At 40.5% G+C, this 15,344-nt stretch overlaps 1 protein-coding gene across 1 annotated transcript in view; it reads right to left on the bottom strand.

Moving 5' to 3' along the window:
- Nucleotides 1-437: 437 nt before the first annotated feature.
- Nucleotides 438-15,344, bottom strand: part of IGSF22 (immunoglobulin superfamily member 22) — a 46,192-nt gene continuing 31,285 nt past the window's right edge. The window contains exons 16-22 of the mRNA XM_032232931.1: nucleotides 14,163-14,291; nucleotides 12,055-12,351; nucleotides 10,492-10,580; nucleotides 7,253-7,445; nucleotides 4,966-5,265; nucleotides 2,486-2,812; nucleotides 438-505 (exon numbers count right to left, since the gene is read on the bottom strand). Coding sequence (XP_032088822.1) covers nucleotides 438-505; nucleotides 2,486-2,812; nucleotides 4,966-5,265; nucleotides 7,253-7,445; nucleotides 10,492-10,580; nucleotides 12,055-12,351; nucleotides 14,163-14,291 — 1,403 coding nt within the window. The remainder of the gene's footprint in view (nucleotides 506-2,485; nucleotides 2,813-4,965; nucleotides 5,266-7,252; nucleotides 7,446-10,491; nucleotides 10,581-12,054; nucleotides 12,352-14,162; nucleotides 14,292-15,344) is intronic.

Here is a 15,344-nt window from a genome sequence, read left to right as displayed (position 1 = left end):
ACCTCCACACTCAACATGCCAATATTATAGGGAGAAGCATGAGAACAAAGACCTGCAGCTGCCAGCTTCTGAATTCGTATTAGGTAAAGTAAGCTTATTTAACACAAAGCACATCACCCTGTGGTATTTTTAAGGAATCCACTGGCATCAGTTATTGATGATGATATCATACCTGAGGCATTGTAACAATGGTCCAGGAAATGGGAGAAAACCAGCATTGTAAAAGCTGTGATGGCGCAGTGGTTAGAATGGAGTTCTGCAGGCTACTTCTGCTGACTATCTATTGTCCCTATGACAGCTTGACTACCAGCATCCTATTTGCATTACAGGACTACTAATAATTATACAGTCCCAAAGAGCTCAAACCACACACAACCCAAAACAGTCTGAATGATGCTGAACCATACTTGAAAGGTGTATATGGTACAGTATGTAGTTCACATGAGATGCTTTGATTTCTGCAGGCTGCCAATAACTGTGTCCAAAATGCTTCTATCATCTTTTTCTAAAAGAGAAGGGATAAAAAATATTAAGGGATGCTGCATTATTGAATGTTGGCACCCAAAATTGCTTTTTGTGATAAGGGGACCTGTACAAATTCAATAAATAAATAGATTTTCATGACTGAGCTGCAGAAAAATTCTGTTCGTAATCAAATTCTGAAGGCATTGATCTCTTATTCTTAAGGTCAGCACTTGATAATGGGATGGGGGTGGAGGAAGTTTTTTAAAAAAGTAATTGCATGTAATAACTATGGTACTTCCTGGCTTGCAAGAATTTTAGGCAAATATATGTGTTCAATAACTTTCTAAAAACAAAAATTAAAAAGACCTTTTGTGGATCCTGAAGAACTGAACCTGAATATTTCCTCATTGGGTTGGTGGTCTAGATCAAGGGTCTCCAACCTTGGCAACTTTAAGACTTGTGGACTTCAACTCCCAGAATTCCTCAGCCAGCTTTGCAGCTTTGTACTCAGCTTTTCCAAAGCTGGCTGAGGAATTCTGGGAGTTGAAGTCCACAAGTCTTAAAGTTGCCAAGGTTGGAGATCCCTGGCCTAGATAGGCACTGGCTGAAGCAGTGACTACATGCAACAATGAAACTGAATGAAATAGGCTTCTCTTCTGGATCCCAATGTGTTAGTAGCTCCATTCAAACCTCCTCCTTCTTCTTCTGTAACTGAGTACACTAACCCCCAAGATGTCAACTTTGACATATCTCCCTTGACATTAGGTGACTCAAGGCCTTCATCAAGGGCTTTATAGCATTCCCAGAAAAGCTCCTTTGATGGCATTCCTTAAATTCATGATATAAAAATGTCAGGTTTTTGAATTAAACGATCTGCAGCCTCATCAAAATTTTGAAATTTCCCCTAGCTGTGGCCGTCTCCCTGTCAGGAGGGGAAAAATATTCAGGTTCTTTACCTGAACTGGTACAAAAAGTATCAGCTTCAACAGAAGTAATTCTCAGCAGAAATCTTATCTGACTTTAATTACCTTTTTTTTTGTGGCATCAAGTTAGACTTGATTCCAGGCAATTGACTGTACTGGTTCCAGTGGTGGGATACAATCCGTACACCCCAGTATGGGCATACCAGTGCCTGCTGGGAGCACCTGGTACCATTCTGGTATGGTGCTTCGGAGGGCACACCCTCCCACCTGCCCTCCTTACCTGTATTTAGGCCGATCAGGGCTTTCGCGCATGGAGCATACAGCGCCTGCACAACGCTCCGCTGAGCAGCTGGAGTGTCGCGAGTGATAAGTACGCATGCACATGGTGGACGCCCCGTTGCAGCATACCGGTTGCAACGGGATCCAGAACCCACCACTGATTGGTCCCTGCAGTTTTCTTGACTGGGTTTTGGAAAAATAGATTGCTGTTGCCCAGTGGTGAAATTCAAAATTTTTCCCTACTGGTTCTGTGGGCGTGGCTTGGTGGGGGTCATGTGACTGGGTGGGGATGACCAACTTTTTAAAAAATGTTTTTCAGCATTTTTTAACTACCAGTTCTCTTGAATCGGTAGTTAAAAAATGCTAAAAAAAAGGTTTTTTAAAAAAGCTCCGACAATCCGTGTCCCAGCTAATTGTTGCACAGCTAACTGTTGCACAGCTGGTCATTGGAACTTTTTAAAAACCTTTTAAAGCATTTTTTAACAGTTTAGCAGTTAAAAAGGGCTAGAAAATGTTCCGACAATCACAATCATCGGAACCCTTTAAAAAAAACTTTTTTAAAGCATTTTTTACTACCGGCTCAGGTGAACCTAACTGGTAGTATTTCATCCCTGCTGTTGCCTCATTCCTAGGGCTCAGAGTGTGTGACTGGCCTAAGGTCACTCAGCTGATTAGAACACACAGTCTCCCAGTTTCGATCCTGATGCCTTAACTACTGTACTGGAGCAAACTGGCTCTCTTCTGAGGCTGAACATATTAAATTGAATGGGATAGTACCATTATTTTCAATCTATGCCAAAGGAGGAGAGATAACTTACCATATACTGTCAAGGTACCACTGCATTTTTCTTTCCCAAGCTCATTCTCAATTAGTATGGAGTACTCGCCGCTATCCTTGGCAGTGCATGTGGGAATCATCAGTGTACAGACCCCACTGGTTGAATTGTACCAGAATTTGGAATGGGCTGTGATGTTGACTTCGCCCTTGTACAATGTAATCATTGGGCGGGGGTTTCCTAAAAAAGCACAACTCATGGTACAGTCATGACCCCGGCACACTAGGTGGTTCTTCAAGGGAGTTATAAAATGTGGAGCATGGCTCCAGTCCCGCTCATGGTACTCCTTCATCTTGGCATGGAAAAGTTCTGTCAACAAAACAATGAGATTGGTTATGGGCTGCAAAAGAGAGTCCATTTCATCAGCCGTATCCCTGTTTGTGTACATCTATGTTATGTATTGACAGAAACACCATGCAAAATCAATCCTCAAGTTTCCTGAAAGGTTTTTTTCCCCCTCTTATACAACAAGCTCCTTCCTTTTTTATCTTCATCTTTATTTTTAGGTTGCTTTAAAATTACTTTGTTACATTCATTTCCCACCTTTCTTCCAGGAGTACAAGATGACATGAACAGATTAAAAATAATAATTAAACAGATTATTATCATTGGAGAAATACCAGGGCCTGAAGGAGGAATGAAAGAGGATGTAGAAAATAAAGGCCAAAGTGGTTCTGGTGAGGGTAGAGCTATGACTCATAAGCTGGGAGAGTGGCTCCAAGAGATTTCAGGAACAACATCAGAATTCTCTGTCCAGCAGAGTGGAGTGTAGAGTAGCACCCCCCCCTCAACCTTTTGGGTACCAGAGCCGGTTCCACGGAGAGAGGTTTTTCTGTGGACCAGAGGGGGCATGGCTTCATGTGCAGACTGCTTCCCGTGAATGGGGCTTCGCTTGTTTGCGTACCCCAGTTTCTGGCATGCTATAGCCCCGGTGCTGGTCCACAGACCGGGGATTGGAGACCCCTGGTGTAAAGAATAGATAAGATCCTAGGCAAAATCCTCAAAGGACCAAGATTGAGGAAGACACATACTACCCATAAGAGTGAAAAGTGAAGTACCACCACTACATCAAACTGGCTCTCTTGTATAGCCATCCTTCTCACCTTCTCAGACAGTTGTTCCCACTGTTCCTGTTTGGTAGTTTGGGCTGAAAGAGAGTGACTAGTCAAAACTCATCCTCTGACTAACAACACTAAGGATGGCCTCAAATGTGGCCTCTCCAAGTCCAGCATCTTAAACACCATCCCACATTGGTTCTAATTTCTTTTGGGTGGGTGGTGTTTGAAGCTTATCTTACTGCTGCAGAATGGTAGAATTTATTTGTTGCTATTTTTTTCCTTGATAACTTTGTTGTCTCTTAAAAAAATACCACATTGCAATTCCTATCATACTTTATAATCTAAAAATCTCCTTCTATTTGGATATGGCTTTCCTTTCAGATTTAATTGAAGAGTGAAAAACCTGCGAGACTGCAGACTACAAAGTGAAAAATTGGTTATTCATACACAAACATCAACCCCTTTGTAAGAAATGTATAACACATGTATATCCCACATGAAAATTTGGCTGGAATGTCCTTGTTTGAAAAACACACCCCTAAGTATTTTCCCTCCCTCCCTCCCTTCCTCTCTCTCTGTATGTGTGTGTGTGCGTATATATATATATATATATATATATATATATATATATGTATGTATGTATGTATGTATGTATGTATGTATGTATATATGTATGTATGTTATCTTTATGCTGATTAAAGGGAGACTAGTATAGATCTATTTCAAGCTATTTAGCTCTCATCAGCTAGCCATACCCTTGCTGGGAATCGAACCTATATATATATATATGTGGGAGGAAGATCACTACTTCCATTCTCTGTCCTTCGGCTGGTCACAAGAGACCATCCAGACAGAAACAACAAAAAAAACAAAAACACAAGTACTATATGTGTGTGTGTGTGTGTGTGTGTTGCATTTGTGCTGATAAATAAATAAAGGGAAACTAGTATAGATCTATTACAAGCTATTTAGCTCTCATCAGCTAGCCATACCCTTACTGGGATTCGAACCTGGGCTGTATTACATATTAGGCAGCTGTATTAGCCACTAGGCTAATATATCTGTGTGTGTGTGTGTGTGTGTGTGTGTGTGTGTTTGTGTATCTCTACATCTACCTCTACCTATCTATCTTTCTTTCTTTCTATTTGTCTATCTATCTCCAGCTTGAGAGTACATTTGGGAAAATGATTATTCAGTCATGACACCTTCATCTGTAACAAACTAAACAAAACTATTATTTTAAACCAGCAGCATGCACCAGTAATATTGCTATTGTCAGCTATCCAACAGGTCCTTCCATTTCCACTTGCAGGAAATCCAAGGCAAAGTGCAGTTAGATCCACTGAAACACATCACAAAAGAATATTTTGCTCTACGTATCACTATAGAGGCATCCATACTTACCTATGTCTTTATTGATATGCCAGGAATCTTTTGAATCCAAAGGATCACTGTCACCAATATCATTGCGGGCAATCACCCGGAAGAAATATTTCCTGCCAGGAAGCAGACCAGTGACAGTGTACTTGTTACTGTACACTTTTTCTGCTGCAGTGAACCAAGTGGCAGTGCTGGTGTCACGTTTTAGAATGACATAATGGGCATTGTCATCCTCCTTCACATCTGGAGAATGGTCCCACTTCAGTGTTACAGTGTTTGGCACTTCTTCATAGAGGTTCAGATTAGTAGGTGGCCTTGGGAAGTCTAAGATGGAAATACAAAAGGTGAACCAGAGCTTCCTTTCTCTTTCTAGTCATCCATCAGCTAATCCCTGGCAATTTTTTACGACAATTTTTTCTTATTTATTTATTGAATGTGTTTGCCGCCAGTCTCATTGTGAGGTGACTCTGGGCAGCTTACAACATTAAATCCTTGTTTTTTAAAATATACCTTTGATGATCTGGCTTTGAGATATTAAGCCATAAAGAGTGGCAAATTGTCCAAAACAAGCATTGTAATGTATACTGCCCTTCCCCAATTGGCTGACGTTATGGGTATTTTATACTATTGGTCCATGGTTCATGAGCAGAAATGTAGACCTTAACATTAGCTACTCAGAATCATAAAAATCGTAAGAATATAAAGAGCTCTCTACAGCTGAAAAAGACTGATTAAAACAAATTAATAACCAAAATAATCCATATGTCTTGGATTATTGCTTAATCATTAGTATCTAGCCATTCTTTCAATGAATCAGATCTGGAAGGGACCTTGGAGGTCTTCTAGTCCAACCCCCTGCACAAAGAGGAGCCCCTATGCAATTTGAGACAAGTGGCTGCCCAGTCTCTTCTTAAAAACCTCCAGTGATGAGGCACCCACAAACTCTGTGGCAAGTTGCTCCAATGGTTAATTGTTCTCACTGTTAGGCAGTTTCTCCTTAATTCCAGGTTTCTTCTCTTCAAATATGTGTAGATTTTTTTAAGCTTCTACAGTCTCATCCAAAAATGAAACATTCCCTGCCCACATCCTAAATTGTGGTTCTTGAAAGAGAAATTTCCAGTAATGGGTGGAAACTAATCAAGGAGAGAAGCAACTTAGAACTGAGGAGAAATTTCCTGACAGTGAGAACAATTAATCAGTGGAACAGCTTGCCTCCAGAAGTTGTGAATGCCCCAACATTGGAAGTCTTTAAGAAGATGTTGGATAGCCATTTGTCTGAAACGGTATAGGGTTTCCTGCCTAGGCAGGGGGTTGGACTAGAAGACCTCCAAGGTCCCTTCCAACTCTGCTATTGTATTGTAAATAAATCAAGAGTGAGTGTTTTTCCTTAGATGACTTTTGATCTTGGATCTAATAAATTCCTGGGCTGAGATGTTCTCAGAGGCAGCCTGGACCTTAATATTTAGTGCACATTGATCTGCAATATTATTTTTTGGCCTTGGATAGAATAAGAATAAGAATAGAATAGAATGAGAATAGAATGAGAATTGAATAGAATAGAATTAGAATAGAATTAATAGAATGAGAATAGAATGAGAATGGAATAGAATTAGAATAGAATTAGAATAGAACAAAACGAGAACGAAAATGAGAATAGAATAGAATAGAATAAGAATGGAATGGAATAGAATGAGAATATAATAGAATTAGAATTAGAATAGAATAGAATAGAATTAGAATAGAACAGAACAGAATAGAATGAGAACAGAATAGAATGAGAATAGAATAGAATTAGAATAAAATAGAATTAGAAATAGAATAGAATTAGAATAGAATAGAATAGAATTAGAATAGAATAGAATTAGAATAGAATTAGAATAGAATTAGAATAGAATTAGAATAGAATAGAACAGAATAGAATGAGAACAGAATAGAATTAGAATAGAATGAGTATTAGAACAGAACAGAATAGAATGAGAATAGAATGAGAATGAGAATGGAATGGAATGGAATAGAATTAGAATTAGAATAGAATAGAATAGAATAGAATAGAATAGTTATTTATTTATTGCCAAGTGTGATTGGACATACAAGGAATTTGTCTTTGGTGCATAAACTCTCAGTGTACATAATATACAATTTATTTTCAGGTGGAGGAGTCGGGGGTGGGGTGGAGAGAGAATGCCTGAGTCAGAAATTTTATTTCCCTACCTCCTCAGCATTGACAGTGCATCCTCACTGCCCTCTTTGGCTAAATCAATAGATGGGGCAGGATACATCTCCCCACTTATCCCTCCTTCTGATCCTTTACCTGTCACTCGAACATTGATGTCGTAGTGGATCTCTCCATAGTCATTACTCAGCACGATCCGATAGAGCCCAGAATCATAGCGCTTGGTGCTATGGATGAGGAACTGGGAGTGATGCTTGCCTTTTGTAATGCTTTCTCTCCCCCTTGTGGGAACCCCCTCTTTTTGCCACACAACATTGGGAGGAGGGGAACCCTGTTGGAGACAAAAGTAGGTTGAAAGGAAACAGGAGAGGGGCCTTCTCATGCTAGGTTCTTCCCCCCCCCCCCAATCTTTTAATCAAATATTTTCACTATTTAGAGTTCTGCTCCCTTATAAGGAGGGAGAGGGAGGAAAAATAGGAGAATTAGATGAACAGGAAATTCTCTGGATCTTGCTAGTTCCACATTGTGGGTTGTTGTTTTTTTTTAAAAAAAATGCATCCTATAGGATACTGAAATTTTTATATATGGAAGTATTCCATCAGGAGAGGAAATCTTAGTATGAAGAAGCTGAACAATCAGGGCAGATGGCAGAAAAGTCATCAAATTAATGGACTATAACTACTTCCTCCTCCTCCTCCTCCTCCTCCTCCTCTTCCTTCTCATCTGACTTATTGCATCTCTTTTTCCTAATCCTCCCCCTGCCCCCATTCATCCAACATATTGTCATGAGAAAAACAAATTATTTTCCCCAGAGATTAGTATTGCTTGCTTGGAAATAAGTTTACCAAGAATTTAAAACCCACCAATGCTTCAGTCCTGTTTTCAAGTCACTCTGTCAGCTGAGCCTTATCACCCCTAACCACCAAGTAGGTTCTTTGAGGCTATTGTGATTAAAGGACCACCTGGAGCAATTGTTATATCTCTACATCCAGTCAACTACTCTGTGAAACAAGCAGCAGAGTAACAAGGACTCCAGAATCATAAAAACAATTCAGGCTAAAATGGGAGAATCGGAAGGAATCCCTATTGTGGAAAGCTTGGCCTGCCCCAACAATGAAGTCTCCTGGTGTAGATTTGAGCAGCAATTACAGGGTTCATAAAACCTTAATTAGTCCAATATCCCAACTGGCATTAGTCTCTCTTATAGATTAGGAGTAGGAAAAGTAGCAGCTTGAATATGTATAAAGTTAGAGGTTCCCCTTGCACATATGTGCTAATTGTTCCTGACTCTAGGAGACAGTGCTCATCTCAGTTTCTAAACCAAAGAGCCAGCGCTGTCCGAAGAGTCTCCATGGTCATGTGGCCAGCATAACTAAAAGCCGAAGGCGCACGGAACGCTGTTACCTTCCCACCAAAGGTGGTTCCTATTTTTCTATTTGCATTTTTACGTGCTTTCGAACTGCTAGATTGGCAGAAGCTGGGACAAGTAACGGGAGCTCACTCCATTACATGGCACTAGAGATTCGAACCGCTGAACTGCCGACCCTCAGATATTATGCTTTACATCTCAGATATTTGAGATTTTTACTTTTAAGTAGCAACTATAGCGACATACTGTTTAAAACAAGAATGAAAACATTCATTGACAAATTAAAATCCATCCCAGTAACAGTAACAATAACCATACAAAACTACAAAACAAAAACATAAACAATATAAAGGGGGGGAGAACAATGAGAACAAGGTGCCATCTTACGGAAACTTACGAAAATATTTCTAAAGATATCCAGTTTTTAACCTTTCTGAATAGCCAGCATGGAAGTGGCCAGCTTGATCGCCTTTGAGCAGCTCCCACTTTCTAGCCTGGTGCCTTAATTATTAGATCAAACTGGTTTTTATATCTCTATAGTATACATGGATGTATCTTAAGATATATCCAGTTGAGACCAACTTAAGAAGCTGGTGCTCATCTCTGATTCTCAGCTGATGGAGCCTATATTGTCCCAGAGATCATCATGTGGCCAGCATGAAAATATGGAACACTGTTACCTTTCCACCAAAGTGGTACCTATTTATCTACTTGCATTTGCATGCTTTCGAACTGCTAGATGGGCAGGAGCTCGGGCGAGGACAGGAGCCCTCTCTGTCATGCGATGCTCAAGTCTCAAACCCAGGCTGTCAGCTTTCCAGTTGACAAGCTCAGCATCTTTAACCATTGAGCCATTGTACAGCCAGATATAGGATAGATATAGATGTACAGATGTAGATGTACATATAGATATAGTTATATAGATATCTATATAGAAAATAGATGTATCTATAGAATATATCAATATCTATGTAAGTTATCTGTTGTGGCCCAGCAGGAGCCGTTGGAGCTGCAAACAGACTCCGCCAGCGAGGGGCCTTATGAATCGGCTCTAGAAGAGGTGGAGAACCCTGGACAGGGTTCCGACTCTGAGCAGGGTGCAAAGAGGCTGGTTAGCCACCAGGAGGCGCCTGAGGCGTGGAGCAGCAGTGAGAGCCGAAGGGAGTGTGCTCCTGATGTCATGCCTTGGAGCAGTGATGAGGAAACAAGGGAGGTGGTCCTGGATGCCTGGCAACGCCGGATAGATCGACATTGAGAGCAGCCACACAATTACAAAAGATAATTGGACCCAGCTGATTGTAATTAGGCTCCTCTCAAGATTGTATTTAAAGAGAGACTGGGAGGAGCCTGGTTTTGCAGGATTCAACGTCATTCTTAACGCTGGAGAAGCTGTTATCTGTCGAAGTCTGAGTTGTTGCCAAGGTTCTTATCTGTTTGTTATGCTTGGTTTTAGCCACCGAGGTTTTGGTTTCTTGCTAATAAAGTGCTGTGAAATTCCAGTTTAGCTTGTCTCGGCATTCGTTACTGGACAGAGGAGGAGATCAGAACAGTTATCTATATCTGACAACGGCATTTGAGTATCTCAGGCCAAATATCTTCAGATATCTCCTCCCATCATTTCCTATTACAGGTAGTCCTCATTTAGCAACTACAATTGGGACCAGCAATTTGGTCATTAAATAAAGTGGTCACTAAGTGAAACTGCTTACAATCTTATTTCAGCTTGCCCTTGTTTTACAGGCCTGCAAAGGTTATAAATGCAAGGATTGGTCACAAATCTAATTTTCATCACTACTAGAATTGCAGAGGAGGCAATCAATAAACAAGGATTACTCCTAACTAGAGTATTGAATCCTGGCCCTTTTCCATATAAATTATTTGCTATACCAACATTCCAGACCTTTATGCTGAAAATCTCACTAGTCTCGATTTGACTAATTTCCAAAGATATGGATATGCAACATTTTAAAATGTAATATTGCAGTTGAAAAAAAAACAGACAACTTACAGTAAAGCAAGCATGGATACAGAGGGCAGTCCCAGCACGAACCACCATATGATTCTTTAGTCTGACAGTCAGGTCAAACTTTGGAGCAGCTACACAACATACCGGGGGTGGGGGGGAGAGAGAAAAGGTGCAGGGGGGAGAGAGAGAGAGGCAGGCAGGCACGCAGGGAGGGAGGGAGAGAGAGAATGAGAAGTTTGAAACATTGGAAATCCTGAATGACATTATTCACTCATTTAGGGCAGTCTTGCCAGTAGAGTAGAACCTCTGGTCACGACCATAATTCGTTCCGTAACTTTTGTCGCAATCCGATTTGGTCGTGACCCAAACCTAATTTTGGAAATTTGGTGCTTACAAAAAATAAATGGCGTGGAAGGGGGAAATTGCCAGTGAAAAAAAATGTGAATTTTTTGATTGCAACTCAATTTGGTCATGATCGTGTTCGTGACCAGAGATCCTACTGTACTTGACTAATAGTTTGGTCTTGTGGGTAAAATTTAGAACTTTTTGTATGCATAATCAATAGCCTCCAAGCGAGATATTTATTAAAAAGATGCCTGAATAAACAGTAGGGTCTATTTGTGCTGTTACTACCACCCTTCCATTCCAATGGCAAAATTGTGGGAATTAATTCAGGAAGAATATTTAGACTATATATTCAAGGGTTATCACAACTGATCTGCAATGCAGCATAGGTAGCTAAGAGGCAAACTAAATAAAATTGCAGGCACACAAATATTTTCCATGAGTTTTTTGTACGTGCATTTTTAAATGTTCCAAGCCTAACCTGAACTTAATTAGAATTTGCTTGTTTGACAGGATAGAAATAACCTTTCTTTCAGGAGAAGAAAAAAATATACCTAGCTGATTTTCCATTTGAGAAAAAGGAATAACTTTGGGGGAGAGAAGGAATAATGAACAATGCTTCTTATTGCTAAAGAATATTTCCCTTGATACATATGAATGGCACTTTAGGGTTTATTTGGTTGAACCTAACATAAGAAGGAAAAAAATGAATACAATAAGAGAATAACAGAGTTGGAAGGAACCTTGGAGGGCTTCTAGTCCAATTTCCTGCTCAAGCAGGAGACCCTATACCAGTGATGGCAAACCTTTTCGGCACCAAGTGCTCAAACCAAAATGCACATGTGGATGAACCCACGGGTTGGAGTGCCGTAAATCCAAAGTTCAGGTAACTAGCATGCGCATGCTGGTCTTCGGGTTTCCGGCACTCCAGTGTGCATGAAGACCAGCTGGCTGGCGCACATGCACTTGTTGGAAACCACAAGAGTAGCTGGTGGCAGTGCAGGTGCCCACAGAGAAGGCTCTGCATGCCACCTTTGGCATTCGTGCCATAGGTTCACCATCATGGCCCTGTACCATTTCAGATAAATGGTTGTCCAATTTCTTAGATTTGTTGACAGAATGCTTTCTGGATTTGTAAAATCCATTCATATGCTGTATCATCTTCTAGATCAAATTCAGTATCTCTCACTTTCTGAAAAAGGGTTAACATACCAGTAGTCAAGACATGCTTGTATGAAGGCTGGATTGGATAAGTTTTACCTGGAGGCGGCATAGCCAGAACACCTTCTTTCAGTTCAATTGGTTCTCCCACCCCGGCTTCATTGACAGCTCGGATGCGGAAGAAATACTTCTGTCTCTCCTGCAGACCTCCCACTGTGTAGCATTTGCCAGAAATTGGGATCTTGGTACACTTGGACCATTCCTTGGTGTCCTCAGCTCTCATCTCCAGTATGTACCCTGAAGGTGGATCACCCTCATCAGGTTCTTGCCATGCCAACGAAATGCTGGATTGGGAAGAATCAGCCACGTGCAACCCTTTCACCAGCCCAGGAGGCTCTGCGTCAATAGCAAACATCAGTAATTAATACACAGTTGTAAGTTATTGGGGGGGAAAAGAGCATGTCATTTGAAGGGATGGACCATTCAAGTTTTCCAATCCAGTGGAGTTGGCAGGATTTCTGCCTCTCAAATTCATGAGTGTCATCTGGTCCAAGGCATTTCGCATGTGAAGAATTGGTAAATGTACAGTTAAAACTTACTGGGCCATGCTAGCCTTTGGGCCAGTTTATATAGGCATATTCTTAGGGTGACCAAACGCCTCACATCTGGTGGGACAGGCACGACTTTCCATCATTTTTCCCGCGTCCCGCCCAGTTCTCAAAAAAACCCGTTTTATTTTGGCGCTCGCTGGCTCCCCCGCCCATCATCAGCTGCCGCTAGCTCACTCGTTCCGTTCCCCCATCTATTCTATCTACATTAAAAATCTAAGCCAGCCCAGCCTGCCGCTCACTGATTGGCCTGGACTCCAGCCAATCAGTGAGCTGGCTGGGATGGAAAACGCGGTGTGCTTAAAGTTTTCCATCCCAGCCAGTTCACTGATTGGCTGGAATCCATTTAGCACGCTGCATGAGTAAGGTGACCAGACTTCCCTAGCGAGGCCGCGGGCTGGCAGTAACTGCCGCGGCCAGCTCCCCCCCCCCCCCGGTCAAAGGTGTCCCTCTTTACCAATCTGAAAATCTGGTCACCTTACATATTTTGGACTTGATATGTTAAAAGAATATATCATCAGGCAGGAATTCGGTTATTACCCCACACAAATAAAGCTCTGTGAATCTAAAAACTACTTGGAAAATTTACTTTAAAAAAGATAGTGGAAAAGAACTGAAGAATGGCTTATAAATCAGTGATGGCCTACTTCCTCATTTTTAGGTGGAAATGTAGAATAGATGCCAATTTTGCTATACTAATAGACATTCTTTAAAGCAGTCAGACTCCATGGGAAAGTTGGCACATTTTAGCAGGTGACAGGGTTCTTTCGGCTTCTGGAAACTTCCAAAATTGAAAAGTCACCCTTAGATGCTAGTATTTGCAGGCTTTCCTTAGCAGGGGATTTTGGAAAACTAGCATGAAACATAGTGTCCTTGGAAATCACCATCAGAATGTTAGTATTCACTTCTCAGTTTAGCTTATAACCAAATACCCCATGCCTCCTGTGTCATGTTCTAATCTTCATTTTTGATAGCCCACCAGGAGTTGCTGAATTACAATAATACTCAGCCCCAGCATGCAGTGATGGATGACAGCTATTTTAACAATCGCTGGACAAGCCTATCTTCTTCTGTGCCTTAAACCAAGTCAATAGCTATCATTAGGAGACAGATTGATCTTAGCACCATTGGTCTGAGCTTGGAAGATACATCAGAGGTCAGGTAAATGCTTTAGGAAATATTTATTTCAGGAGCCTGGAATCATTTTTCCCTCACATGGCTTGTATTGTTAGTTTATTGTTATTATAAGATCATAGACTTACAATAAATAGATGTTGCAGTAACTGTAATAAAGATTGATTGATAGGTGTTGCTGTGTAATTGGGCCAACACCACCTTTAGGCCACCTCGGTATTATTTGAAAGAGAATCACCTTGTCAAATGTTGAAATTTAAATGACTGTGACATTACAAAATGGAAATGAAGCAATCAGCAGCAAGTAACAATAAGCTGCCACAATCAAGTTCCCTGATTATCCCATTATGTTCTGCTTGTATAATGAACCTCATAAATTGAACTGCACTCTCCATGCCCACACACACAAACACACCATACATATACATATTGGACACTAGAAATAAATTAAAAGTAGAACCATACTGATGGGATCTTTTGCTACAACTGAGTTGGAAGCACCACTGGGAAGCCCAGGCCCTGCTCGGTTCACGGCTATGACATGGAACTCATACTCTGCACCTTCCAGTAAACCATCCACCGTACACTTAGTATCTGTCAAGAAAAACAACATTTTTGAAATAATTTAGCTTTCAAAATAAATGACAGAAAGGATTCTGAATTTTAAAAATATTCAAATAAACATCCCACTTAAAAACCTGGTCATAACAAAGTAGTATATATATATTCAAATATAGATGGATGATAAATGATGATGATGATGATAGGTAGAGATATAGATGGATAGGCAGATTAGATAAATAGACAGACAGACAGACAGACAGAAAGATAGACAGTATACATTAGTATATTCTTCTGCTTTTCCCTCATCCCTTTCAGAAATAATCTTCCCTTCACTTAGCGCACAAAAACACACACACACACACACACACACACACACAATACACACACTCATGTTCTTCAAGTCCAAAAGATGATTTGATTTATTTACAGATCCAAATCCAGATTAGATAGATGATAGATAGATAGATAGATAGATAGATAGATAGATAGATAGGTAGGTAGGTAGGTAGGTAGGTAGGTAGGTAGGTAGGTAGGTAGGTAGGTAGGTGTGTGTGTAGATCAAATTATATTTTGGATTTTAAGAATTCCATAATTCTGGGAAAGGCAGAAGGTAATAAGGAGACCATCAGCAGTGAGGTGAATGAAGTCAATTAGAATGGCAATACATGCATTTTGGAAGATCTGAAGGGCTATATGGGAGACAGTCTGTGTGACTGCTGGGAGTTGACATGGATTTTGGGTCTGTCTGTCTATCTATCTATCTATCTATCTATCTATCTATCTATCTATCTATCTATCTATCTATCATCTACCTACCTACCTACCTACCTACCCACCCACCCACTCACCTACCTACCTACCTATTATCATCTATCTATCTATCTATCTGTCTGTCTGTCTATCTATCTATCTATCTATCTATCTATCTATCTATCTATCTATCATCTATCTATCTCTCTATCTATCTATCTATCTATCTATCATCTATCTATCTATCTATCTATCTATCTATCTATCTATCTATCTATCTATCTATCTATCTATCTATCTATCTATCATATAGCTATCATCTTCTACCTAGAA

This window comes from Thamnophis elegans, chromosome 1 (genome assembly GCF_009769535.1).
Source record: "Thamnophis elegans isolate rThaEle1 chromosome 1, rThaEle1.pri, whole genome shotgun sequence".
In the NCBI taxonomy this organism is placed as follows: domain Eukaryota; kingdom Metazoa; phylum Chordata; class Lepidosauria; order Squamata; family Colubridae; genus Thamnophis; species Thamnophis elegans.
Note: the sequence above shows the minus strand (reverse complement) of the source record. Positions and strands in the feature narration are given on the sequence as shown.